General features: G+C 31.9%; 5 protein-coding genes across 9 annotated transcripts in view; 3 read left to right on the forward strand and 2 right to left on the reverse strand.

The window, feature by feature from the left end:
• The window catches only part of LOC132708370 (sodium/potassium-transporting ATPase subunit alpha), an 88,935-nt gene extending 75,596 nt beyond the window's left edge, over window positions 1–13,339 (reverse strand). For 2 of the 4 annotated variants that reach the window (XM_060680677.1, XM_060680672.1), the window contains exon 1: window positions 13,115–13,339. In XM_060680677.1, the coding sequence (XP_060536660.1) occupies window positions 13,115–13,144 (30 nt within the window). In that variant the 5' untranslated portion in view covers window positions 13,145–13,339. Of the gene's footprint in view, window positions 1–522; window positions 662–13,114 lie in introns of those variants that run through there. The other 2 variants (XM_060680676.1, XM_060680670.1) reach the window with 2 other exon arrangements.
• Window positions 11,149–16,954, forward strand: LOC132708371 (N-glycosylase/DNA lyase). 2 transcript variants are annotated; one of them, XM_060680680.1, is made up of 5 exons: window positions 11,149–11,465; window positions 14,031–14,360; window positions 14,414–14,696; window positions 15,042–15,236; window positions 15,293–16,954. In XM_060680680.1, the coding sequence occupies exons 1-5, from the start codon at window positions 11,431–11,433 to the stop codon at window positions 15,386–15,388; spliced, it is 939 nt and encodes a 312-aa protein (XP_060536663.1). In that variant the 5' UTR covers window positions 11,149–11,430; the 3' UTR covers window positions 15,389–16,954. The 2 variants fall into 2 exon arrangements, with proteins under 2 accessions (XP_060536663.1, XP_060536662.1); XM_060680679.1 differs by lacking the exon at window positions 11,149–11,465 and adding an exon at window positions 13,633–13,975 and having other exon boundaries at window positions 15,293–16,952.
• Window positions 16,955–17,052: 98 nt separating this feature from the next.
• LOC132708373 (uncharacterized) lies at window positions 17,053–18,949 on the forward strand. The gene has a single exon (XM_060680681.1). It carries the CDS (start codon window positions 18,073–18,075, stop codon window positions 18,922–18,924), a length of 852 nt encoding a protein of 283 aa, XP_060536664.1. The 5' UTR covers window positions 17,053–18,072; the 3' UTR covers window positions 18,925–18,949.
• A 2,280-nt stretch (window positions 18,950–21,229) lies between these two features.
• LOC132708286 (protein FAM200B-like) lies at window positions 21,230–22,018 on the reverse strand. The gene has a single exon (XM_060680512.1). The coding sequence runs from the start codon at window positions 22,016–22,018 to the stop codon at window positions 21,230–21,232; it is 789 nt and encodes a 262-aa protein (XP_060536495.1).
• An 848-nt stretch (window positions 22,019–22,866) lies between these two features.
• Window positions 22,867–26,961, forward strand: LOC132705925 (uncharacterized). The gene is made up of 4 exons (XM_060676901.1): window positions 22,867–23,603; window positions 23,669–23,974; window positions 24,027–24,603; window positions 26,466–26,961. Exons 1-4 carry the CDS (start codon window positions 23,078–23,080, stop codon window positions 26,953–26,955), a joined length of 1,899 nt encoding a protein of 632 aa, XP_060532884.1. The 5' UTR covers window positions 22,867–23,077; the 3' UTR covers window positions 26,956–26,961.
• Window positions 26,962–26,963: the final 2 nt, after the last annotated feature.

Here is a 26,963-nt window from a genome sequence, read left to right on the forward strand (position 1 = left end):
GCGACAATTATTAAATGCCAAAATCATACAATTAAAGTTTACCAAAAATGTATTAAACAAAATGATGCTCACATAAAAGCAGTATTTAAAATAGTAAAAAAAAATCACCTATTTTTTTTCTAATTTTAAGAAAATTTTGAAAAAAAGCGTGTTATACTTGACTGCTAACGTTACATTTTGTTTTTTGTTTTAAATTCATTTGATAGCTTAAAAGCAAAAATGTTACAGCCAGCTAAAATGTTATCAAGATAAAAAAGCACGGTTCATTTTACTAATATACTATACTATTAAAAATTAAATAGAAATGTCCAAAAATTAAAATTAAAATCAGCTTAAAAATGACAAAAGGTATAAAAAAAAATTACCATTTGCGAACCAGTATGTTGAGCGCATTTTATATCAAAAATAAGAAAAAAAAAGCAAGCACAATAATAATGAAAAAAAAAAGCTAAAAAGTGACGATTGTATTTGTAAATGGTTCTTTTGTTGTCTTTTAGAAAAATGACAACACAAAATACTTACGTCATTGTTCTCAACGCCGTTGATATTTTCCGACTTCATTATATTTTTCCAATGAACAAGCACCAAGAAACACGAAAACTAAATCTTAAAGCATCGATAAAACCGCTATGGCGTCCGCAGAGTCGGCGACTGAACTAACTGGACCTAAATAATATAATGTGCCTCACAAAAGGCACTTAAAACATTATTACTTTGCACAAATACAAATTGTCCGACTAGATTTTGCCCGACGCTGTTTGGAAATTTCCAGTTACGGCGTAACACAAATATTTTGAAAGCTAAATCTAACACCTAATTGACGGTTATCGAGTCTATGCCATGGACCATTTTCGTATAGTATGAACAACGATATATAATACTACTACTACTATACTGAAGGTTTTTTTATTATTGTAACAAAAAAAGACGAACAGAGCTAAATTTAAATACCAATTACAGATTAGAAGTGAGTTAAAATTTAATGGAGCTCAAATTAAAAGATGAAAAATGTGACTAACATAACAAAATTACTAATTGGCTTAACCATAATAAATCAATCAATCAATTAACACTTTTTGTTAAAATGGATATACCAATTTCGTTCTCAGAAAAGGACCTTCATCATTAGAAAAATTACTGGACCATATATACATTTTGGACTAGCATGTCTACAACTATTAACTAGAGGATCGGAAGATAACAGCAACATTCTCATTAAATCGTTATTAAAAGTAATCTGAGAAGTTTTCTGAGTGTTGAATTCTTTTAGTCTTCTGCAATCTTTGCTGCCTACTTCTTGGACTTCCTCTGATAACACAGGTGTTATAGTGATTTGGATGTTTGAAAACTGTTTGCTTATATTTTTGGAGAGGGCTTTTTCCAAAAAAAGGCATATGTTTGTTCCATGTTCCGCATGATTTTTAAACGAATAAATTTTTATGAAATTAAATGTGATTTGGCGACACCGGATAATATTAGATTTCTCTGCAAAGTACAGAGTTGGCGCAGAAGCGTCAATACAGCGTTGTAACCTGTTGATGCGCAGTTCGGTTGTATTGGTCGTCGTGCTACTGTTTTCACGACTGTTGTGTTCGTTGTTGCGTATTTCTAGTGTTCTAGAACGTATAAATATGGAAAGAAGACATTATGTGAACAATCCAAAAAACTTTTGTTATATCTGTGGTAGTTATGGCGTAGTAGAAAGGCACAGTATAGCACAGTATAACTTCTTTTGAGGAAAGTCCTGGACTCCTCAGCATTAAGAATCTGGCAAAAAGGTAGGAAGAAATGTTTGAGCTTTGGGGTTTCTATGGTATGGAGAGAAAATAGAAATCACAATCATGATTGTTATTTTTGTTCGCGTAATGTTCAACGATTCGACAGAAAAAATAAGAAAAAATTGTACACCTGTGTGACTCTGCCATTCGACCAGTTCCGGACCAAATGTACCGATACCTACCGCCCCAAAAGAACTAGAAAATGTCAGAATCAGAGGAATCGCATTCCTTTAATATTTACAAAAAAACCTTACGTGATACAATTAAATGCATGGAATTTTTGAAATCAGGCAACCAAAATTATATAAAATCAGTTTTCAAAATAAAAACATCTGTCAAAAAATTTAATTTTGTAGACCTGCGTAATTGGCACAACACTTTAATTATCTCTACACTATGGACTAGATGTTTCTGGGTGGTAACTAAGTAATCCAAATATATATTTTTTTGGTTTCTAATGAATATTGTTTAAAATTTTCCACATACAGATGCCAATACCTAAAGAACACCAAATTTGATTATTACATTTTCATCCAAACCTTTTATATCTGCACTCTATTGGGGATTTTGAAAAAATATCTTGGCAGTATTGATATCAATAGTTTTTTCTAAACCTGACCTTGCCTTATCTACAATACTACATATCTACCCATTGCTGCTTTTATTTTTCTTTGGATTTCTCTCTTATATTTTTTCTTTAAAGTTTCGTCTTTTACTTGACATGATTTCACTCCTAATTTGTAACTGATGTGTAAAGGAAAGAACATTTTAATTACCTGAAAATAGTTTCGGTGTTTGCATTTTATAGATTAAAAAGATATTTTACACAGTTCAATAAAATTTAATTTAATTTGATAACGTTGGTTTTTGCTGAGTTTAAATTGCTGACGTTTCGTCAATCATCCTGTTGGCTTCTTCAGAGCTTGACTTGAGAAACTCAGTTCAGTCAATCAAGCTCTGAAGAAGCCAACAGGATGATTGGCGAAACGTCAGCAATTTCGACTCAGCAAAAACCGACGCAGGAGGAATCCAGAAGTTTTGTAAAAATGCATTCCTTAAAGAAGGTTATAGGTAATATAACATAATAATATATTATAAAATACATATTATAAAGAAGTATAAAGATAACGATCATAGGCACTTCACTCACGAAAAAATGACGGAGAAAATCGTTACCTCTAAGTCAATCGATCGAACAATCAATGACAAAAAAATTCTGGAATAGAAAAGAATTGGTGCGAACTATTTTTTTTTTCAGTAACAAAACCTCCCGTCTAATTTTGCAACTGTGCATATTTTCATCGATATCGAACTAACTGCACCCTCTAGTAAAGAGTTGACAAACGAAGGTTAACGAAGACTATTTCCTTTTCCTATTTATTAAAAATTTAAAACACCACAAACTCTGGTATTAAATACCGTTGTGTCCAATTTGGCCCATCCTGTACATCAATTTCAAGGGATATCAAAATCGCATCTACAGCATTTTATGTTAATTGCAAAAAGAACGTGTATTTAATCTGCTGCTGAAAGTGGGCATTAAAAACCCGAAAAAACGTTTTCACAAAAAAGTATAAAATACATTTTCACCCTCCTAATGAATTATTCGCGTCTCTTCGCTGCGATTTAGTCTCCATTTCGTTGATTGTTTTTGTACATCGTTCTGCTTTTAAAAAGGATGAGCATTTAAATGATTTATTTAAGCTTCGCTAAGCCATTTGATTCCAATTTTCAAGGCTTCTGCGAAAATGGTTTTCCATGATTATTAAGGATTGCCCAATTGTATTTTACAGAAAATATATTAGGTACGACTCCAAAAAAAATTGTACAAAAATAGGCCGCTAGGCATGGCTCTTGCTGCGTCATTAAAGATAAAAATGGGATAAAAAACGTGTTTCTTTTGTTTCTTCGATTCTTCTATTTTTGGACATTTTCCCAATTTTTTAGTTCAAATATATCGACATTTCCGTTACCTTATCTATACAACTTTTGCTGTTGGTTACTTCATTTTTTTAAAAGGTTTCACAGGGTTCCTAAAAATCTTATCATTAGATTTTTACACTTGGGGTTTATTACCTATTTCTTTACTTTCTACAATTTTAAAAGACAGTTATAGTTTAAATCTAAACGTTATCAAATAAATAAACAACAAAAACGTAAGGTAATAATGGCATAATACACACTTAACACTAATTTTCGATTGGTTTTTCATCTACTTTTAGTTTTATACCAGTTACAACGGTTGTTACAAATACCGTTTTGGTAACTTACAAAACTATAAATATTCCAAAATCATATTACATTTTATTGCAAAAGAAATTACAAGGCTCATGGGCAAGGTCCATAAAAGTTTCCAAGATAATATTACTTGGAAGCCTATTTTAAACTATAAGTTTTTAAAACACGGAGCTGGGGAACATGGCGCCCTTTATGTGGCGGAAATTCTTATGTTGTTTCCAATTGATATAAAAACCTTCATAAAAAAGGAAGACTATCTATCGCATTTTAAGCAATATTCCTAACAACTCAAGAAAGATTTGTTCAAAAATATACGATCAAAAAATGATCTGCATTTTAATTGCAGACATAATTTTAACTCTAAGATTTTTACCAAAACAACTTAAAAAGAGGGGGATTCAGTTTTACGAATGGTAAAAAATAATATTATTGAATAACCTTTTTGAGAAAAATAAAATTAAGTTCTCGTAGGAAATTTTCAGAAATTTGGGTTGTTACAATATTTACTAAGACATTTTCATAATAATGTCAAAGTAATGATTCATTACTGTCAACTTTAGAGTAAAATAAAAATACAATGACAAAGACAAGGAATAAAATATATTGTAAACAAATATTAAAGAAAAAGGTGAGTGCAGTAAAGTATATTATAGTATATTTACAAAATAACATAGAGCCTATTGTAATTAATCTTAATGACAACTATGAGAGTGAAACATATTTATTTAGAAAATTATTAACAATAGAATTATATGTCATCGTATTTTATATTAGACTAATGTGATATTATTATTGATAAATAAATCTAGTATAACATTTATGCTTGAGGTGTTTTATTGCCGTCGGAAGGTTATTTCGGTAAAAGCTAAGACGACATACTTAGAGATAAAGTATACAGGTCAACAACCAAATGCACCTAGGAACACAAGAGAAAAAAAAAGTTAAAAGTACTTGCATCCACGCCGAAATTAGAATATCAGTTAACAATTGAGCCTTGAGGCTTGAGGAGGCTAACGCACTGCTTATACATTTATAATTTCTAAAGGTAACAAGATCAAAGTTTTAATAATAATTTTCAAATCCTCCTGAAAAAAAAACTAAACAAAACTGAATAAGTGTGTCCATTTAAATTGCCATGCATAAAGTGTGGAACAAATAATTTATTAGTCAAAGATTAAGTGAAAAGTGCACATGGGACTCAGATGAACATTTTAAATCTAATAATAAAACTAGCGAATTTCACTGCTATTTCCATTAGGTAAACTCGAATCTGATGACCTAACCTAACCCTTTCTGTCGGCTTTTCTGCCAAGTATATAGTTTTATTGCAGTCGAGAAATTATCAGTCAGCATAATGCACACTGCGATACAACCGATCCCGAGCGAAAATTATCAAATTGTTTGTTTTTTATTACCAGTGGGTTACAGGAACATACCCCGCCCACCCGAAATTTTAACGATGTCTTTCCGCGTGTGTCTGTAAATTGCGGAATATATTATGACTCAGACTTGAAGTTGAACGCGATGTAAATAAATTCGTCCTAACTGTTTAAAATTGTCGGGGGGACAATATGTCGAGCCGGGGATGTAAGTATTCTATATACACGCTAGCCGCTCAATTAACCCATACATATGTAAATAAAAGTATATTTTTATTTGTTGTTCAATAATATCAAAAAAATATATATTTTTTTTATGTTTTAATCAGCGTTTCGACCTAGTAAGACTTCAAAGGAAACAATAGACAAGATTTTAAGAAAAAAATGGGAAAAACTGGAATGACCCAAGGCAAATCGCACTGAAGAAGAAATGGAAGTAATCGATTACCAGGTGAATATGTAGACATTATGCATGACTTTAAACCTCAAGGATATAAAAGTGTAATCGTCTAAGCGAACCACATCTGAGATATCTTATATCATGTGGCGCAAATGCTGGTCCTTGTCTCATGAATAAGTTGCAAAGAACACAAACTGAAACAATAAATGTAAACCGCATCTGACCCCTTGTGAAATAAAATGTTTTGAGCAAACTAAATTAACAATTTAGTACCAAAAAGCCTCCTTAAATGTCGAACTGCACTAAGTCAAAATCAGGATGAACATAACTACAATACCAGAAATAGAAAATTGTTGAACAGTACTTTTGAAAGAACCAGAAAAGGACAGGACAAGTATTGAGAGTTACACAGTATACCTTGAAAAAACATTTAAGGAGCTGAGATTAAAGTTAAAATTTATATTTATTAACGTTAATGTTCTATTGCCATGAGGTTACTAGAATTATGTTATGTTTTTTTTGTAGTAAAGCTTCGGTGAAATATTGCGGCTGTTTTTCAGAAATCTATTCGCCAATATTTCCAAATTTTAGAGATACATTTCAAAGCAATGTCAATTACTTCGAAAAAATGGGCTATTGGGTATAAAATATCATTTAATGAACAAAAAAAACTTACATCCGGGAGAAAAAAGAGCTGTCATTAAGTTTGATCATCAACTAAACAATATGGTAAATTTTAGCTATTAATGGTATTTTGATGTTTTGTCAGCTCTGCTGATGACGTCACGCGTCATCCGGTCAATGTATTGTGCTCTTTCGCAAAAATGTACCCAAAAACTAATGGTCGTAGAAACAGTAACGTATGCAACACGTTTTTAAACTTTTTCAGATACTCGTTTAATAATCGACCGCTACGCTCGTGCCAAAACAAACTAGTGACTAAAGCAGCGTTTTGTCCAACTTCAGTCACTTCTGCATTTGCCAAATTGATGACCAGATATTACTCCAGGGAGCTTCTTTGAATTCTCTAAGAAACTTTCACCATTAAAGTGTATCTCTTCAATCGCAATCAGTTTATTGAGTTTGCGCGGTTCAGGTCAGGTTTGCCTGTGCTTACATCAGGCATCCCCCAAGGCTCTAAGCCACGGCCACTTTCTTTCAACATATTCATAAGCGATCTTATTTCGACTATTCTTCATTTCAATTCATTTGCTCTGTAAAAACCGCCCAGCATGAACAAAGTCAGTTCAATAATATATCTTGCAGTTGTGTTTGATGAGAGGTTAACGTTTATCCCTCAGCGCCTCTATAACCTTAAGTTTTATTTTGCGAAACTCTAAACATTTTCTTAATTCGCCTTTATACTATTATAGTACTCCCTATGTAAAGTCTAAGTTGGATGGTTCCTTATTTTTGACCGCCATAATCAATCTGTCATTAACGTCCAAAGGCGGTTTCTTAAGTATGTTATGTTTAGAGAGGATGGTATTTACCCTCAACGGGAGCATAACCATATCCTCACTAGATTTAGAGAGTTCACCTTACTCTGTGTCGGTCCTCACCTAGGATGACTACCAATTTCTTCTGGAGCAACTTTAATTTCACAGTCCCTGTACGCATTCCATCTCCGTTAAAAAATCCCGAGCAATCTGTACGGTTGACTCCTTAACGTTTAGGTTTAGTTTTTGTTTTCTCTTTTACACTTCTTGGGCTTTGCTTATATAACTGGGTACTTGTCTGCATTTTAGTTAAGTGAGCTATGGCCTGTTGCAAATAAAGAGCTATTTATTTACTTATTAATTAAAAAATGCTATGTACATGTGCGAGTATGTATATGTATATATTTTTTAAGCTACTCTATAAATTTTTTGTATGTACAACGCAATAAGCAGCCACTTGCGAGCAGGATATTTTTCTTAAAACCGCATTTTTCGCCCCTCGCTATTTCAACATATCGATTAATAGAACAATGTGTGGTCTCACCAGTACAGTAGTTTAATTTCATGATGCTTTCGTTTTATTAGTTATTGATGGGTTTCATTTTTAATTTTATAAAATATCTCCAAGAAATGTAGTTAAATGTTAGTGTGGCCTTTCTTTGAACTATTTTAAACGTTGTTACTTCAGTATATTATGACTTGTTGTTTATTGCACTGCCGCGTGTTGCTACCCTTCAGTGCAGGTGTGGTTATTTGCGACAGGATACTTCGTGTGTCTCTGCCCTTAGTACCCATCGCACGATCGAAATAATCAGCACTAGTAATTGAATTAGGTACTATGTATGTGTTTGCCCTTAGTACCAATAAACTGATGCGTGTCTCTGACCTTCAGTATATTATGACTTGTTTAATGAACTACCGCGTGTTGCTGCCCTTCAGTGCCGGTGTGGTTATTTGTTGTGTCTCTGCCCTTAGTATCTATTGCACGATCGAAATAATAAGCACTAGTGATTGAAATAGGTACAATATATGCTCTGCCCTTAGTAGCAACATAAAGTCAGCCCAAGATTTTATGCCACGGCAAGATATAAGTTATATAAGATAAGTTATCTGTTTTTTCTGGTGATATTAAGTAATATTAAATTTATTTTATTATCTGATCACCATTCGTTTTGACCAAAATAGTTACTGCTATTGTACGACCAAAAATATTGTGCATTTATTGCTTTGACGTTGTAAGTATTTTAAAGTACCTTAACCCCAGACCTTCGCAGCACCGTGGTAAAACCCATCCCAACAGCCCAACAATATCTGTAGAAGCTTGAAAATTTTATTTGAAACGTAAATGGACCGTTTTAAATTTGATTAAGCATTGATGCTACGGGGTATTTTCGAATAAGTAGCGTTTATTTTAGCATCAGGTGATATGTATCATTCTTAAGCGTTTAATCTAAATTGCAATATGTTCGTATATTGTTAGATACCTAGCCTAAAATTTCATTTTTATTATTTACTTTTTACCAGTGCCTTATTGGATGATTTAACTTTGTTACAATTTATATAAAACTTAATTCGCTCGTAAGTATATTCCTTATTTGATACATTTTGTTTATAAAACAAATCTTAGGTGAAGTAGACAAATATAATTTCATATCCTAAACACAAACAATTTTAATAGCATCACTTCTAATCGAACATGGATAGACGTTTTACTCTCACGGTCAAGTAAACATTGGAACGCAAAGAGCATCTTCTTTCTCAGATTTCCAGATAGAAAAACCCAAGTCTCTCGAGTAGGTTAAGCGAAACCTGCTCTATACTTGTAATAATTTTAAGACTTCAAATAAAATAGTTGTTGTTTTCGCTGCTCATCCGTCCATCCTGACAACATTTTCCTGAAGGGCACGTAGAAAACACATCTCTGGTGTCAATTTTGAGTAACACAACAATATATTACGAGGTATTTGAATGTGATCCTTCCAGTAAGTACGTATTTATGTATGGTCTGTTCATAGATATAAGAAAGTGACCAATTGCTTTGAATGGGATTATCCAAGGGTGGTCATTAACATACAATGCAACAAGATTATTGCATAAAGTTTCGGAATTTAAATTCAGGCAAAATTGTGGTTCGTAATAGAAAATAATTTTATACCTACCTGTGTTTAATATTCTTTGGTTTGGTATACTACTTAGTTTAAGTTTATTAGTAATCATTCTTATTTCGTGTGTAGAATCGTGTGCGAATTATGCAAAATATGTGCGAGTCTAGTGTATCTCAGGAGATGCTCCCGCCCAAATGTAGAAAACACTATCCTATTGAGACTAAGGAAGTTATAAACAATGTTTATTTGACTCTCATTGAACGTGGTGCCAGCAAGCAAGTATTTATAGGAGAAACGGCCACATTGATGAAAATTCCAACATCAACTGTATGGAAAATTGTGAATAATCCCATTTCAGCGAGGAAAAAAAGAAGCGATGCTGACATTTTCTCGAGTGTAGATGAAAATGATCAAGATATAATACGGCTTAAAATTTATCAGTTATGCGAGGAACAAAGCGTGCCTACATTAGATATCTTAATTAGGAGGCTTGGAAAAGATGAAACCGGTGTTAAATGTGGCAGTGTATTCAACACGTGGGTTTTAGATTTAAAAAAATTGATAAAAGACAAGTTTTGAATTACTTTTTGTATAACAATAAAGAATTAATTAAATTATATGCCATATTAACGTCACATCTTAAATGATAATAATAAAAAATATTAACCGGGGTCAAAACAGTTTGAAATTTACCAAGCCTTTTATTTATTACTGCAATTACGCTAGAGAGTATATCGATAAAGATAAAGATTTGGATTCGGTAATACTTGCCGATGAGTATCGGTATGGAGAAAGCCTAAGGAAGGAAGGAAGGAAGAAATTTTTAAAGCTACGGTAAGGCACAGTGGAAGTGGAGTGATGTTATGGAGTTGTACGTCATCTGCAGGAGTAGGTAATATGCATTTCATTGAAGGAAATATGAACGAATATGTGTATTTGGGTATATTAAGACAGCATATAGTTGCTAGTGCCCAAAAATTAAATATGGGCATCAATGATCGGTTCTATCATGACAATGATCCAAAGCACACGTCATTTCGGGTCCGCAGTTGGTTGCTTTATAACTGCCCAAATGTTATTAAGGCACCAGCCCAGTCACCAGGCTTAATCGCAATTAAAAATGTGTGGTTATCATTAAAAACCAAAATAAATAGTGCCCCAATATCTAACCAGAATAAATTACTGAAGTATGGAACACAATTTCCCCGAAGTATACTAGAAAATTAGATGAATCAATACCCAGAAGATTACAACCAGTTATCGATAATGAGGGAGGCCCGACTAAATATTAGCAGAAGTATTTCAAATTATGCAGTTGTTTTTCTGTATTGATTTGGTTATATTTTGTTTTGCATCATTTAAGCTGTGACGTTAATATTGTATATAATTTAATTAATTCTTTATTGTTAACTAAGTAAGGCATAATTAAGACAAAAAGTAATTCACATTTTTTTAGAAGGCTGTTTACAAAGTTAATTTCAATAAGTCGTTTTTTTTTTCAAATAAATAAGGAAACATTCAGACCAGCTAGTTTTTGTTATAGCGACTGCATCATTTAAGCTGTGATTCACCGTAAGTAACGAGTTAATAGTTAATAATAACTTTCTGATAACCCGAAAGCGAGTGCATTAACGCCTTTCTGTCGCAATCTCGTGCGTGTGTTTTTAAAAAATTTAACCCGACAAACGTGACGCAATTCGCATTTCCGGTCGCCCCCTCATTACGTCACAAGGCTAAGCCGGTCGGCGACAATAAATCGACCGCCATCATGAAGTCGGAGCTACTTATTTCATTGAGCGCGTAATGTGACTCATTTAAGTATACTTACTCGGCGGTCTTTTTTCACCGTATATGTGTTAGTGGAACGGGTTCGGAGATTGTATAGGTATAACGGATGCACCGTATGCATTTTTAAGTTCGTAAGAGAGTCGTTAAGAAGCGCCGCTGTAGTTTTCATTTTAAAACGGCAAACTAGCGATGTTTTACGTATAGAAGGGATAAAGTGGTTCCATCCGCTCACGTTATACTTTTGGATACGGCCCTGGTTCCGATGTACCGAGCGTTCAATTTATCTTTGGATGGTTATTTTTAATGGCTGTAACGTTTTTATTTTTAAAGATATCTAGGTAAATAAAAAAATTAAATATAGAATTAGCTGTGAAGCTTTTTCCTAAAACAGTAACAAATTTCTGAGATCTCAGCCTATTTCATATATTTTCTTATTATTATTCAATTCGAGATATTGGCAAAAATAAGAAATGTCATATAACTTCGAAGAGCGCTAGGACTGCCAATTTAAGTCATCCATATATTTTACATATTGCCAAGTAATATTGATTAATGCTGATAAATTATTGACACAATTATTATTATTATTATTGTTATTATTATATATGCTTAAAATATACTATGGGAATAATAACTAATTGGACTTTATCCAAAGCGACGAGTCTTGTCGAACAGATATTTGCGAGACTTGCAGAGAAATTTGAGGAAACCAGTAAAGTGTTAAATATCAAAAGAGCATGTCGGGATAAACGTGTGTTAACAAAGCCTCTCGGAAGACAGGTTTTTCGCGCAGTTCAATCAACTCAGTTTTGATGGAATATAATTTTTTAAATTTTTTAAATTTCGTAAGACCTATGAGCTTGATGAAGAATAATGCCAAAGCAGGATGCGGTTTTGTTTGGAATTTTTCTAGGAATTTTTAAATAGATACAACGAAAATAATAACTAAGAAAATATATTTTATCAACCGATGAAAGTTCGTTCACTACAAGTAAATATATGCGATACCCAAGGGTAGCAATCAATGTTTGGTGTCGTAAACGCTCATATTTTGAGTTCGCTATTGGTTTTGCTTTAACAGCGAACAGCCCGGACATAAGATTATTAGATCTCTTCTTTCTGTGATAATGTCGTGGAACTTCGGCAAATAATTACAGTGGCAATCAATCAGTTAAGAGACAACTATTCATAATATTCAGAATAATGATAGAAGTTAATTCATTTTCATTTGTAAAATGTTATAAGGTAAAAATCACCTACTTTTGCCCTATTTTTCCCAATATCTCGAAAACAAGGCAAATAAACTACAAAGTGTGTTATAAAATACACAGAGTATTCCATTTAAATATATATCTAATGGTCTGAGAACTCTGTAAAAACAAATAGGCTACAACCAACCAAGTAGTACTCATTCAAGCTATGAAAGCAATTTTCGTAGAGAAAGGTTTTTAGTTTTAATTTTTAACTCTTGCAAAAGTTTATCAGCAAGTTAATAATTTAAAATGTAAAATTTGGATATATCCCCAGAAATAAACATGTGTTATAGCTACATCACTCCTTTATTATTTAAGGTGAATGTCATATAATATGATTGATTCACAATTATTATTGCGCTAACGTTAAGAAACTTATTTCCTTTTTTAGTAAGGTAGGTATGTATGTATGTAGAGTTGTACATCATAAAACAATATAAAAAATAAAGAAAAACCGGAAGGCAGAATCAATTCTCAAAAAAAGGGCGAAAAAAACTTTATTAACTTTTAAAGAGCTAAGTTTACTTTTCACCTGATTAACTAACAATTATTGGACACGTAATAGGCGTGGCCTTGACTATTCCATATAAATAATCGACAACAAATTTTTATCTTATCAGCAGTAAAAGAAGCTTTTGCAGGCAAGTACAGGTATCAGTTTTTGGCACGCAATTCGGTTGGGTGGTATCATGCACACCTAACTTTGATCACAAAATAAGATTGCTTAATCTTACCTCATCATTGAGTTTTCCTTTCGAGGCCATTTTTCACCACTTTGATAATTCTTCTTCACAATTTGCTGGACTCGCGTGTTTATAGATCACTAAAATACTAACAATTATATTAACACATTTTCGATTTTATTAAGGTGAAATTTTGAACCGAAATTATTCAATCAAGTATTTTGTTGACATTTTCCGTTAGGGAGTTAGGAGTGTTTCGTTTCCTTGTTTTATGTTGGCCAGATTGGTTTATCAATTCTTCTTCTTTATCGATCATTGAACTTTATAAACGAGGATAACCACAAGAATATTTGCATTATCAAACGGGCTTCGATTTCAATTTGTACTGTTGTCATCGATACTCAGTTGATTCTGTCGTGAACATTGCGGTTTAACATTCGTTCGCTCCCGAAAGAATCCGTTGTAATTGTCCCACAAAATTTTGATATCATTTCCATCGGTGTCCATGTGTAAGTCAGATTTGGTCTTCTTGAATAACTTTTATTGCGCAGTCTCTGATTTATTGCCATTATTAAACTATGCTTATATATTTTTTGTTAATAAGAGTTTGATTACACATATGTTCTGTGGTTTCTATCTACTTCTATGGTTTATGGTTTTATAGTAATTTAAAGAAAATTGTGGACGAGTTGTTTATCTGAGTCCTTTGTCTATTGAGGTTATGTATTTCAGTTATTTCTTACAATCCAATAACTATGTTAGTGTTATTGTATTTTAGTTAATTTTCACATGTTTGTTTTGCTTACAAAAACAAAAGTACGGTACTGCCATTATGCAAAATTGGTATAAATTAATATGTAACAAAAGTGAACTTCAACTTTTAGGTACTCTAAATGGTGGTCAAAGTTTTAGGTTTATAATCTAATAATTAGTTTAGCTCTATCCTTCTGATGTTTTCTCATTTTAGATGGAAACAGTATTTTAAAGATGATAAGGAGCAATGGATAGGAGTTTTTTCAAAAAGAGTTTGGATTTTGCAGCAACAAGACAGTTGTATTTTATATAAAGTATTTGAGAATGACCTGGAAGTCAGACAGAGTGAAGAATTTTACAATAAACTTTTATTAAAATATTTTCAATTGGACCTCAATTTGCAAGATTATTATGACCATTGGGGCAAACAAGACCCTTATTTCAAAGATGCTGCGAAAAGATTCTATGGAATTAGAATATTAAATCAAGATGTTGTTGAAAATATTTTTTCTTTCATTTGTTCACAAAATAACCATATTTCTAGGTAAGTAATTATTGATACAATGGGCAATAATTACATTTCTTATGACATTTTAGGATCACACATATGGTGCAGAAATTATCAGAATTTTATGGCAGTAAAATTTGTGACATTGATGGTGAAGCATACTATTCATTTCCTGATGTCCAGGCCCTGGCTCAGGATTCTGTAGAACAAAAGCTCAGGGCATGTCGTTTTGGGTATAGATCAAAGTACATTAATAATTCTGCCAAATTAATCCTTAGCGAAGGAGGTGACAAGTGGATAAATGATCTTCAGAGTTTGAACTATGGTTCAGCAAAAAAAAAGCTCATGACCCTTGCAGGAATAGGAGCAAAGGTAAATAAACAAATTGTACAAAAACTCTCAGAACAGTGATATAATTACAAAACTTTTGGAAATTGACTTAAGTCCATCATTAATCCTTAACTGATTTCATACATATGGTAAAACAATATTTAACTTACTAATACCAAGTTTTTAAAGTCACAATTATGCATGCAGTTTGGTCACTTATGCCAGATAAATACCAAAATTTCATTTTCATTTTTTGCTTCTCCTGAAAAGTTATGCTTTTTGCAATATGGTCACTGTTCTGCGGGGCAGCGATTTTAACATGTATTGTATAATTAACTACTTTGTGAACTTTTATTTTTGCAATTATCAAATTAGTATGCTCGTTAGGTTGCAGATTGTATATGCCTGATGTCCCTGGGTCATTTGGAAGCTATTCCAGTTGATACTCATATTTTTCAAATAGCTGCCAGTTTGTACATGCCAGAGCTTGCGACACAAAAAACAGTTACACAGAAAATTTACAATGCAATTGGAGATCATTTTCGTGAGTTGTATGGGCCACTAGCTGGTTGGGCTCACACAGTAAGATATTTCTCAAAACCAAACAGAAAAAAAATAAGTAATTGTTTTGTTTTCAGGTACTCTTCTGTGCAGATTTGAAAAAATTTCACATTCCTAAAAGTACCCTAGGCTGTCAAGAAACTAAAAAAAACAAAAGGCAAAAATCTGTGTAAAATATTTTATTTTCTATTCTACAATTATTTTTTATTATTCACTATAATTTTCAACAAAATAAAATGTATATTTTCAAATCAGTTTCAAAATAGTGCTTTTTCAGTTTTGCAAAATGCAAGATCTGCAAGGGCTGTGCAAAATAATTTTTCACATTTTTATTGTAACTTGTAGTTGTTTAAAAAATAGAGGAACAGAGAATAACAAGTATTATTTCAAAAGTTTGTGTTTGTTTATAAAATAGTGATACTTCTTGTCAGTCCATAATTGGGTACTTAAGATTAAAAAATAGATTATTTTTAGAAATATTTTTCTCTTTTTAAATTTTAAATTAGCTTTAAAGGACTGACTGACTGACTGACCTTACTGCACATAGCATCATATTCATTCCTTTTTCTGTTTCTTCAATTATATCCGACACATTACGATTTAAAAACTTTAGGTATCCCGCAGCCACACTAGATTGTCATTATAGTCAAAGTGAGTCGCTTTCCAAGATTTTGGATTTTTGAAAAATCAAAAAGGAAACTAAAACTAATGTCTTACAAAAATTTATGACGAAATTATGTGTTGTCGATTCATTAGATGTTTTTTAGAACAAACAAGAAAGAAACTAATGAAATAAAAATATTTGAAAGGTGACAGTTTAAGTATAAGGAAAAAAAGCATAATAATAAATTCATAACCCACAATATTTGCTATTTTTGTAACTTTATCGTTTTACTACCGACACTTTAAACGTTAGTGAGAGGGAAAAATATTTCTCATAAAATGAGCACGCTTCAAATTAGGGATTACGTAGAACAACGCCAAAAGTATAAAAAGTCCCCAATAAATTTAATAATTTATTTAGAACAAAATTGTTTTGAATATAATTATCAATTTTATATTTCTAAAGAATTAGTTATGGGAGACCCACTTAGTTTACTAATAGAAAATTTTATGAACAATTTAGAAGATATTACATGAACATCCTCCTATTAAAAGCTTTTCTTTAAGCCAGGTAGACCAAATTGTAAGAAATTTGCTAGATAAAATTGCCATACCATTTTTCCCGAATTTGTGCCTGTCAATTGAAGCATAAACTTTATTTTAATAAACTTATAGGATTAACCTTTTTGACAAAAGTCTAAATACAATTTTATGAGGTACTAGATATCGCACAGGAAAATATAAGTGAAAAAAATGCAACTACAGAACCTCATATAGACTGGACGCTAATTCCTTTATCGTAAGTCTAATTGCACTTGAAAGTTTCGCCTTCCTAATATATAATTGTAAAAAGTGCCAAGGGTCAATTTGTTTAAAAAATTGTAGGTAATGTAAAATATTACCATAACAATTGCAGACCATTAGAAAACAACTCAATAAACAATTTGTTTGAAAACGTTGCATTTGAATAAGTAAGACAAGAAGAAGAAGCCCTAAATGTCAGAGAATTGCACAGAATTTAGTTTTAGGGAACATAACATAATTACTTACTTATATTAGATTTTATTCAGCAATTTTTACAAAAATTTTCTTTTTTTTTTCTAAAGAAACTCTCACAGGCTACTGTAATACTTTTTATAAAACTTCCGGATTTCTCCTGCGGCAATTTTTGTTGAGTCGAACTAGCTAACGTTTCGCCAATCATCCTGATGGCTTCTTCAGAGCTTGACTGAAACAAAAACCGACGCAGGGGGAATCCAGAAGTTTTATAAAAAGTATTTTCATTTTTCTCGTTTTTAGTATATTAGAATTATTGATTTTCCTTATATACGGCCAAGTTATATGCGTGGTGGTAAAAACTGACTAGTGGTATCGTTTATCGCAACAAAATTTAAAAAACAAAATCGTGTCTACCATGCTTTAGACACACAAAATGACTCCCTTTCATTATTTTATTCAGAGAAAATTGAAAAAGAATAAAAAAATAAACAGCTTTTAAGTATGGTTACGATCAGTGATGGACAGATAAGAATATAACTAAAAAAACAGTTTCAAATAACTTTGAACTCTATTTACCCTATGTTAATTTCGATCCAAATGTATTTAAAACAATAATCAGCGTTACCAACCCTACTGTTTTAACAGTAGATTTGCTGTTTTCACATTGATGACCATGTTTTCTGTTTCATTCCTATTTTCTACTGTTTTTCGCGTTCAGCGCCACCTAATACACTACTATGCAAACATTTTTTGATAACCACTACGCAATAAAACGCAATGACAAACCACTACGTAATAAAACGCATTGATACTAGATGGCAGTATCTTTATATTTTTATGCACGGGGAAATCCCTATTTACGAATAACAGCTACACGCCTATTGTATTGCGTAGCGTAGGTATTGTTTTATAGTCACACGTGACAACACCTTGAACAGTTTCTTTGAATTGCGGCGTCTATTTTGAAAAAATAATAATTACAAAGTTTTTGATAAAATGAGTAGTGATTCATCGACTGGAAAAAGTCCTCCTAAGAAGAAAAATGTGAAATATGAACAGAAATTCGTAAATCCGTGGTTAAAAGATGATAGGTTCAAAGGCTGGTTAAAGAAAAGCACTAAAGGTGAGACATTTCTTTTGTTCTGCGTGTAATTGCGTCAGAAAATGTGGTATAAACGAACTGTTACGACACAAAGATTCAACCAAACACGCGAAGAATAGTTTGAAGTTACAAAAACAACAAAAACTAACATCAATGTTTACCTCAGCTTCCAATTCACAAGACACGAAAATTGCAGCTAAAGCGGGTGAAGTAAAAATGGCCTGCCTTATTGCTGAGCATAATCTGTCCTTTAACATAGCATCTCATTTGAATAAATTGATTTGCGCTATATGTCCAGATTCGAAAATTGCTGAACAATTATCCATAAGCCGCACAAAAGGTAGAGCTATTATTGTTAATGTAACTGGGCAGCCAGCTGAAGACAATATAATAGAGATGTTACAGAACAATTGCTTTGCATTACTTAGCGAAAGCACATATAAATCTACGATAAAACATTTAGCGCTTGTCGCTAGAATAGTAAAATTAGATTTCAGCGTTGAAGATAGATTTCTGACTTTAATACCAATCGTAGATGGTACAGCAACAGCGTTGTATGGCAAAATAGTAGAATATTTTGTTGAAAAAAATATTCCTTACAAATCAAACATGATAGGCTTTGCTTCTGATGGCGCTAACGTTATGTTTGGAGATAAACATTCATTGGTCACTTTGTTTAAAAATGACATACCTCACCTTTTTACTATGAAATGCATTTGTCATTCTTTTAACCTATGCGCATCATACGCATGTGAGAAATTGCCAAGGGGCGTGGAAGATTTCTGTAGAGACGTATATAATCCTGTACAAAATTCTCCAAAACGTATTGGAGATTTCAAAACATTTCAAGCATTCAGAAATATTAAACCACACAAATTACTCCACTCTAGCCAAACCAGATGGTTGTCGCTTATTGAGGTAGTAAATAGGCTTCTAGAACAATTACCAGCTATCAAATTGTATTTTCAAGCTGCAGTTCATGTAGATAGATTACTTTCTGCGTAATCAATTCTCTCCAAGGCTCTCGAACCGACAACTGAATTGTACCTGGAGTTTTTGAAATTTGCGTTACCTATATTTACCGATCTCAATAAAGAAATGCAATCCGAGACTTCGAAATTATATTTACTATACGACAAAATACTGACCGCATACACAACGATCTTGGAATGCTTTGTACAAGCTGAATATTTGATTCTCACTGAACCACAAAAAAATGAAGCACAAAACATTTTACACGCAAAAGAAACTAAAATATTAAACCTTGACTTCTCGAGTGAGCAGAATTACGTTGGTGGAATGGTGCCAAATTTGATCAGTAGAAAGAGAGAAATAGGAGAACTAGAGGAAGAACAACTGAAAATTTTCTACTTAAAGTGTAAGGAGTTTTATATCGAGGCTGCAAAACAGATATTAAAAAGGTTTCCTTTTGACGACAAAGACCGTCAAGCATTAAAATGTCTGAAGATGCTAAATACATTATTTCTTAACAAAGATTTGTCCAAATAATATAACGGAACTGGATAGAGAATGGCGAATGTTCAGAAATGTCGATTTTTCTTTCGACCAAAACAAAACTCCCGATATTATCGACTTTTGGAAACATGTACAAGAATTAAGAAATGGAGACGAATCTCAAACATTCCCTACATTGTGTGAATTGGAAAAAAGCTTTTGTGCCTACCACATAGCAGCACCGCCGTGGAAAGGTTATTTTCTGCTATAAATATTATGAAAACCAAATTACGCAATAGAATATCAACTACAACTATTAAAGGAGTATTACACACTAAATCCGAAATAACTGATTGCTATTCATTTGAAGCTACAGAAAAGCACATGAAGAAATTCAACAAAAACATGTATGATTTTAAAAATAAAAATGAGTGTGAAAATATTGAAGATGAGGCAATTGAAAAAGAAACTGAAAAATAATTTTACTTTGACTTTTGTTATATGTTGCTGTGATTATAAACATATCAATTTATGTGAGCTCTAGTAACTAAGAAAGTTGTTTATTATTTAATTATAAGAGCAAAATTATGAAATCTGCCTTTTTTTCTTTACCTACCGCTTTCTACTGTTTTTTTTTAGGCGAGTTGTTGTTTTTTGGTTTTTTGAGGTTGGCAACACTGACAGTAATACATAGAACAGTGGCTCTCAACCTTTTTGGGATCACGGAACACTTTTAAGTGGTCTCAATTTTGGCGGAACACCATTATCATAAAATTTGTAAATCTAATGTAAATCACACAAAATAATTGGAAGATTAATATTTAATTGAAATAAAGATATATATTACATGGTAACTTATTTTAATGAGAAATTTGCGCTTGACGACCTTTACAAATTTCCTCAAGGTTGGGTCTTATGTAAGAGAGCGCTACTCTCATTTCTTCTTCTAAATTGGTAAGTCTTTCTCTTTTTTTGCTTTTAATATTTGTTAGAGTTGAAAACCCAAGTTCGCACAGATAGGACGTCGAAAAGAGCAACAAGATATTCAACGCTCGTTTTGCAATAAATGGATGTTCATTCTCGATGGAAATCCAAAACCTTTCCACTCCTTCTTCTTTGAATTTTAGTTGTAACGTTCGATCCGTTGATATATTAATAAACTCATCTGCTTCCTGAATAGAAAAATCTTGGTTCATTATATCAAATTCACCAAATGGATTTCGCGCCCAATCAAAGTCTTCAATATTAAGAGATGGAAAGTAATGAGTTATTTTGTCTTGCAATATTGACAAATGCTCTACCACATTTGAAATCATTTCGTTAATGTTAACAATATTTTCCGATGCTAATAACGGAAACATATCAACTTTGCGATTTTGAGCAATACGATTTTTCCAAAGCAAAAGCTTTTTCTGGAAAGCTAGCAATTTGTCTGTGGATGTCAGAATATTTTCATTTTTTCCTTGAAGAGATGTATTGACTGAATTTAAGTAGCTGAAGATATCGGCTAAATATGCTAGCTTAGTACACCATGCATCATTTTCCAAATATTTTACGTATACATCATTACCCTCTTGTCTAAAAAAAACTAGCAATTCCTGTTTCAACTCATGAACTCGGGTTAGCACTTTTCCTCTTGAGAGCCACCTCACTTCAGAGTGCAAAAGCAAACATTCATATTTGGATTCCATGGTGTTACAAAGTTGTTTGAACATACGGGTTTTTAATGGTCTCGATTTAATATAATTCACCATATGTACGACTTGTTCCAAAACAGACTTTAAGTTTGCTGGTAGACTCTTCGAAATCAAAGATTCCCTGTGCAGAAAGCAGTGAGTAGAGACTATATTTGAATTTATTGCTTTAACTCGACTACAAAATCTCCAGTTGCGTGACCAATAAGTTCCTTGCAGAATAAAAACTGATTTATTATTTCAGTGTCGTCAACAAAGCGAATAAATCCGATTAATTGGGCTTTGCCACTTATGTCAGTGGATTCGTCAATTTGCAGCGCAAATTTTTTTGTACTTAATTTCGCCGTCACTGCGTTCTCTATAAAACCTGACATATCTATAATTCTTCTTTTTATCGTATCGTCCGAAACGGGAATTTTTAGGAAGTCTCGCTGCGCTTCATTGCCAAACATAATCTTAACAATTTCTAAACATGCGGGCAAAATTAGCGATTCTGCGATATCATGCGGCTTTTGCTTCAATGCAATTAGTTCTGCCACTTTATAAGAAGCGATTTGCGCTTTATCCGAAATTGTAACGCTCTTTCGAAAGCATGTTGCTTGCACTTCTTGATTTTTCAGCAATCTTTCGAAATAATCTTTACCTTTCGAAGTTAGACAAGAATGTTTTGTTGAAAGGTGTCGCTGTAACTTAGCTGGGACCATTGCACTGTTAGCCAATTTTTCACCACATACAATACATCTCGGAATAGGAACATCTTGACTACCGCTCCATGTAAAACCAAACTTCAGATATTCTTCCGAATAATGCCGAACTGATTCGGATATCTTTTTACGTTTATTTTCGGCATTTTTGTTGCCTTGCATATCTCCTTCAATTGAAGAAGACCTGCTTGTACTCGCCCCAACATTAACCTCACTTTCAGTCTTTCTTTTCAAAAATTTGTCCATATTTCAGATTTAAAAGTCTTGTATAAATGCTAAAATAAGCAACTAAAAAAGATAAGAATACTGTTAAAACTACACAACTTGCATTTCATCTTACCAATTTCCAACAATATAAAATATATATATACAATAAAAAACACACTCACGAAAACTCGATATTTATATTAAATTATGGCTGAACCGCAGATTGAAATTGCGCTTTTGTTATTTACGTACGAAGAAAGAGAAACAGCACGAAATCAACACTACGTAGCGCTCCCTGCGTTATCGAGTACACTAGAAATTTAGTGGTATTCCCCGGAGTAACTCCAAACGACGTAACTGCGTCGTTCGATAATTACACTGTTAATATTATTGACTGTTCCGCGAAAATTTAGAATAATATTGAATATTTTTGCTAAATTTCAAATAATTAACAAAACTATGTAGTATTTATTTTATAGTAATAAAAAAATTTACTGTTTCTTATTATATTATATTCAAAATTTTCGCGGAACACCTGGGACAGCTTCGCGGAACACCAGTGTTCCGCGGAACGGCGGTTGAGAACCACTGACATAGAAGAACATGGCAAAAAAGTTACGAAACATCTCTCTGCATATGATCTCGAGTATGCTTTAGAAACACAATAGGAAAATATTTAATAAACAATAAAACTTAATCATCCAATTTCTTTCGATTCCACTATTTATTGAAAAACTACATATCAGCTCTCTAAATCTATGGGTCCGTAAATGGGCGATTAATTCTGATAAACTCGCTTGACGTCCTTGCTTTCAAGTTATTTATGTGGACTTACCCTTGCAATTTTAGCCAATTTATGTACAAAAGCAGACAAGGAACACAGAACGCAACAGTCCAGTAATTGGCTGAACACCGAAAACTATAATTAGTGGTCTGTACTTTTACCAGTGAAGTAGACATAAATGCCTATTTACTCTGTGGATTAGTCCCCGCCAATGTAATAGTATATAAAGAAAACCAAATGAATACTTCAAGAAATAGATCGAAAACTTAGTTTTAGTTTTGATTCATTATCGTGTTCATTTTTTAACGTAAATTATGTCTGCATGTAATATGTACTACCCATTGTCAGTTTATTCCTCAAAATTTCAATATACTTATCTAAACTTGAGCAATAAGGAGTTAAGGCAGTTTAAAATAAACTTAAAAGATAGGCCCCAGGAACTAAAAAATAATTTACATCGAATTTTGGCCCACATTTATTATGAATTGGAGCAAATTGTTGTGTCGAGAAACTCTAAACATTGCGTTAATATAGAAAGCTTAGTGAAAAAAGTGATACCTATAGAATATTTTGGGTCATTATTGAATCGCAGGCGATTCCTGTTTATTGTTAAGAGAATAATGACCCACACTGATGGGGAGTGTATCCACACGTCATTTCTATATGAAAATTATGACTATGAAGCAATACCTTGGCTCCGTCAAAAACACATTCGAGGAAAACACGAACTTGAATTCTTTAATGTACTGCTGCTGGAAAGTGTTGTAAAAGCTTTAATAAAGCATTTTTATGTCTTCATGAAAGACTATAAGGGAAGAAAAATAATACAAATTCCAAGAGGTAAAATATGTTTTAAGTTTCTAAGATATGTGGTTTGCATTAGTTGCATGTGTGTAATTTTTTAGATAAGTATTACATGTTCAATGATAAAATTTTTTCAAAACAAATTCAGTCGGGATTTATCACTCACAATCATGAAAATCTGGACAAAGCAACGCTCAGAGGCACCTTAAAATGGGTACCCAAGAGAAATATGGAACAGCTTTGCTATAGGCCAATTATTATTACATTTAACAAAGACAAACAATTACAGCGAGAACTTAAAAGAAAAGTCACTTTGGCCGCGAATAATTTCAAAGTCACATGCAAAGAAAAAATGTTTGATGGCTGGTTATCATATCTTCAACAAACTGAAGGCAAACGACTGTTTGGTAATGTGAAGCCATTTTTGAAGTCCATTATGTAAAATAAATAATCTTCTAGCTATCAAATTGGATATGGCAGATGCTTTTGGCAATGTAGACATAAATGTATTATGCACAATTTTAGAGAAGTGTAGCATATTGACAAAACAGGAAATAAATTATCTCTGTAAACACATTAAGCAGCAGTTTGTCTATCGACCTGGCAAAAACATTTGTCAATGGCATCATGGTCTTATGCAAGGGGACTGCCTATCCTCGTCATTGTGCGACTTATATCTAAGCTATCTAGAACACGAAAATATGATCAAATTTGCTTTACCCAGGTGTTTCATGCACCGGACTGTCGACGACATGTTATATATCTCAACACACCAGAGAGATATTTTAGATTTTGAGTTGCATGCCTGTAATGTATTTCGATTGAATGAGAGAAAAACATTAAAATATTTAGGTACCAAAGATTGCAATCCTTGTATTCCCTACTATGGCAAAGTATTTAATTTTAACACGAAAGAATTCTCCAATTATTATGAGTTTGAGAAAGGAACCCAACTTAGGACAAAATTTAAATTTTGGAATCCAAAGTACCCCTATTCGGCCGACAATGTGTTCCAATTTATTACGAGTTCCATGAAGTAAGTAATTTTTATTTCTATTTTTATAATTTATTATATTCTTATAAGATTGGATTATACTTTTGCGCATCCTGTTTAAGATCGGAACATAAAAGTTATGTTTCATTAAGACAAAATTCAAATTACTTCAAAAAGTTTAAGATTTTGGCACTATAAAGCTTATTAAAACACTTATTTCCATTAAAAAAATCAGCTTTGTTAAATTTAGCATTTTTTTGGACAACTTGTATTACATGTAAGTAATTTTTTGAAAGCCATATCCCAGTAGTGAAACTATTTCAAAGCCAGTTATTTTAGAATAGCCTAAAGCGTGATAATAATATATATTGATTGTTATTTTGCAATAGGACCATCACTCTTTTATTGCAGAATTAGAAAGAGCGCACTTATCTGCTAAAATCTAAAAAAAAATTGATAATGGTATTAACTCAATAATATGTTTTCAACTAATATCTTTTTATTAATCAATTCAGTTATATTGAAGCGTTCACTTTTACTTTAGAAGTGTATGATAAAACTTTCTTTTTTTTCTGATCACTTCTAAGGTAAAATAAGTTCACACCCAAATAATGTGAAGTTATTACATTTATATGGCAACATAAACGGAGATTATACATTAAAGTTTTTCTGTTACAAAAAAAAGAGAAAAATCGGTCATAATTTTGAAATATTTCGATTTACATTTTATAATAAATAGATATCACATAACATAATTCAGACGACAGGTGGTTTAATCAGAATATTTTGTTTCTTATACTGCATTCTGCATTCTACACATCTCCAATATCTTTATCTACCATTTTTCCCTTAACTTTCGATTCAAACGGCTTCGGCATACTTTTGTTACACTGAGAGTTTCAGGATGCGATAAAATTTTTTGTTATCTGTATATGTTTGTATGGTAATTCTTGTCAACAATACTCTTTATATTTACGGAATGGTATATTATATATTCGATATTTGCACCTTGTTTACAATAAACTTTTTTCTATTTTCTTCCTATTTGTATATTTGTAAGATACAATAAATTTGTTTCGTATTTATTTTATATGTAAAAAAAAATTGATGCAAATCTTTAATTTGGGCATCCTTGGTAACCTGATAATAGCCTAAAAATGAATAAAAAATTTTCGAGCACATCCGCACTAGTCTATTTTTAGATCTTTCATTTTTAAGTAAACTTTTCAACATTTCATTTTGTAATTGCTGTCCTAATTAGCTTTGCCTCTTTATAAGCACTATCCTAATATCAGAAAATAGTTTAATAGAAAATTTAAAAGCAAAAAGAATTATTTTTCTGAAACTGAAAGAAAAATATTCATTTCTGATTTTGATGATTATTATTTTAATTAAATTTCTAGTTGTTAATTTTTTTACATTAAAAAGTAGATATCTATTATTATTATTATTAGTTCTTGAATTTTTAGTAGTTAGGTGTAGATATAGCATTTACAATAAATTTAAGAGTATTTTTTTATTATTATTTGTAACCGTGAAGGAATTTTAGGATTGGGTTTATTTGTGGTAATTATTATTTAAATTCAATGGTCTTATAATTATAAAACATATTTTTATTATTTTATTGCAACTTTTAATATCTATTTTTTAATATTTAAAAATTAATTTTGCAATAAAAAATTGGCGTTTCCTTTAAAAATAATAACTACGCCACATATCCGTTTTGTCTACTTCACTGTAACGTTAAAAAACTCTTAATACGTTGGACAAGAATAGTTCACGAGCCCAAACAATATCTTTAAATAAAAACGCATTGCTCATTTACATGGTGGAGGATGATAATCGTTAACCTCATAAATTTCGTATGCTCCCTAAATAATCATTTGGATTGTTTTTTTTTTCAGATTCCAGTATTTGAACTTCTGTTTTACAAAATTTGAACTCAACAGCCAAACTAATTCTGTGGAAACTATACTAAAAAATTTCTACCTGGGCATGTGTTATGTTGCATTTAAAATGGACTGTGCGATTCAAGCCATTAAATATGCGTTTTTGACTCCAGAGAAGTTCAATCTAATAGTACTAAATGTGATTGAATTTATATTAGAGACTTATTGTAAAAAGGTACTTAGCTTTATTGGACGATATAAGGGAGATGTATTTCGAGATGTTTTCAGTTTTAAACTTTTGAATACTATTAGTTTAAGAGCATTTGTTGTAGTGTTACGTAAAAGGTATTTGACATATAAGGAGATAATTAAGGTCATTAAGGACAGACTGACAAAATCCAAAATGCCTTTTAAACAAAAAAAAATAAATCTTGATGTAAAATATTTTTTTAAACTTCCCAATGTTTTTGAAAACATAAGGATGAAGAGAACTTTCCAAAAATAATTTGATTT

The sequence above is a fragment of the Cylas formicarius genome, unplaced genomic scaffold (assembly GCF_029955315.1).
Source record: "Cylas formicarius isolate icCylForm1 unplaced genomic scaffold, icCylForm1.1 PGA_scaffold_10__41_contigs__length_53128322, whole genome shotgun sequence".
Taxonomy (NCBI): Eukaryota; Metazoa; Arthropoda; class Insecta; order Coleoptera; family Brentidae; genus Cylas; species Cylas formicarius.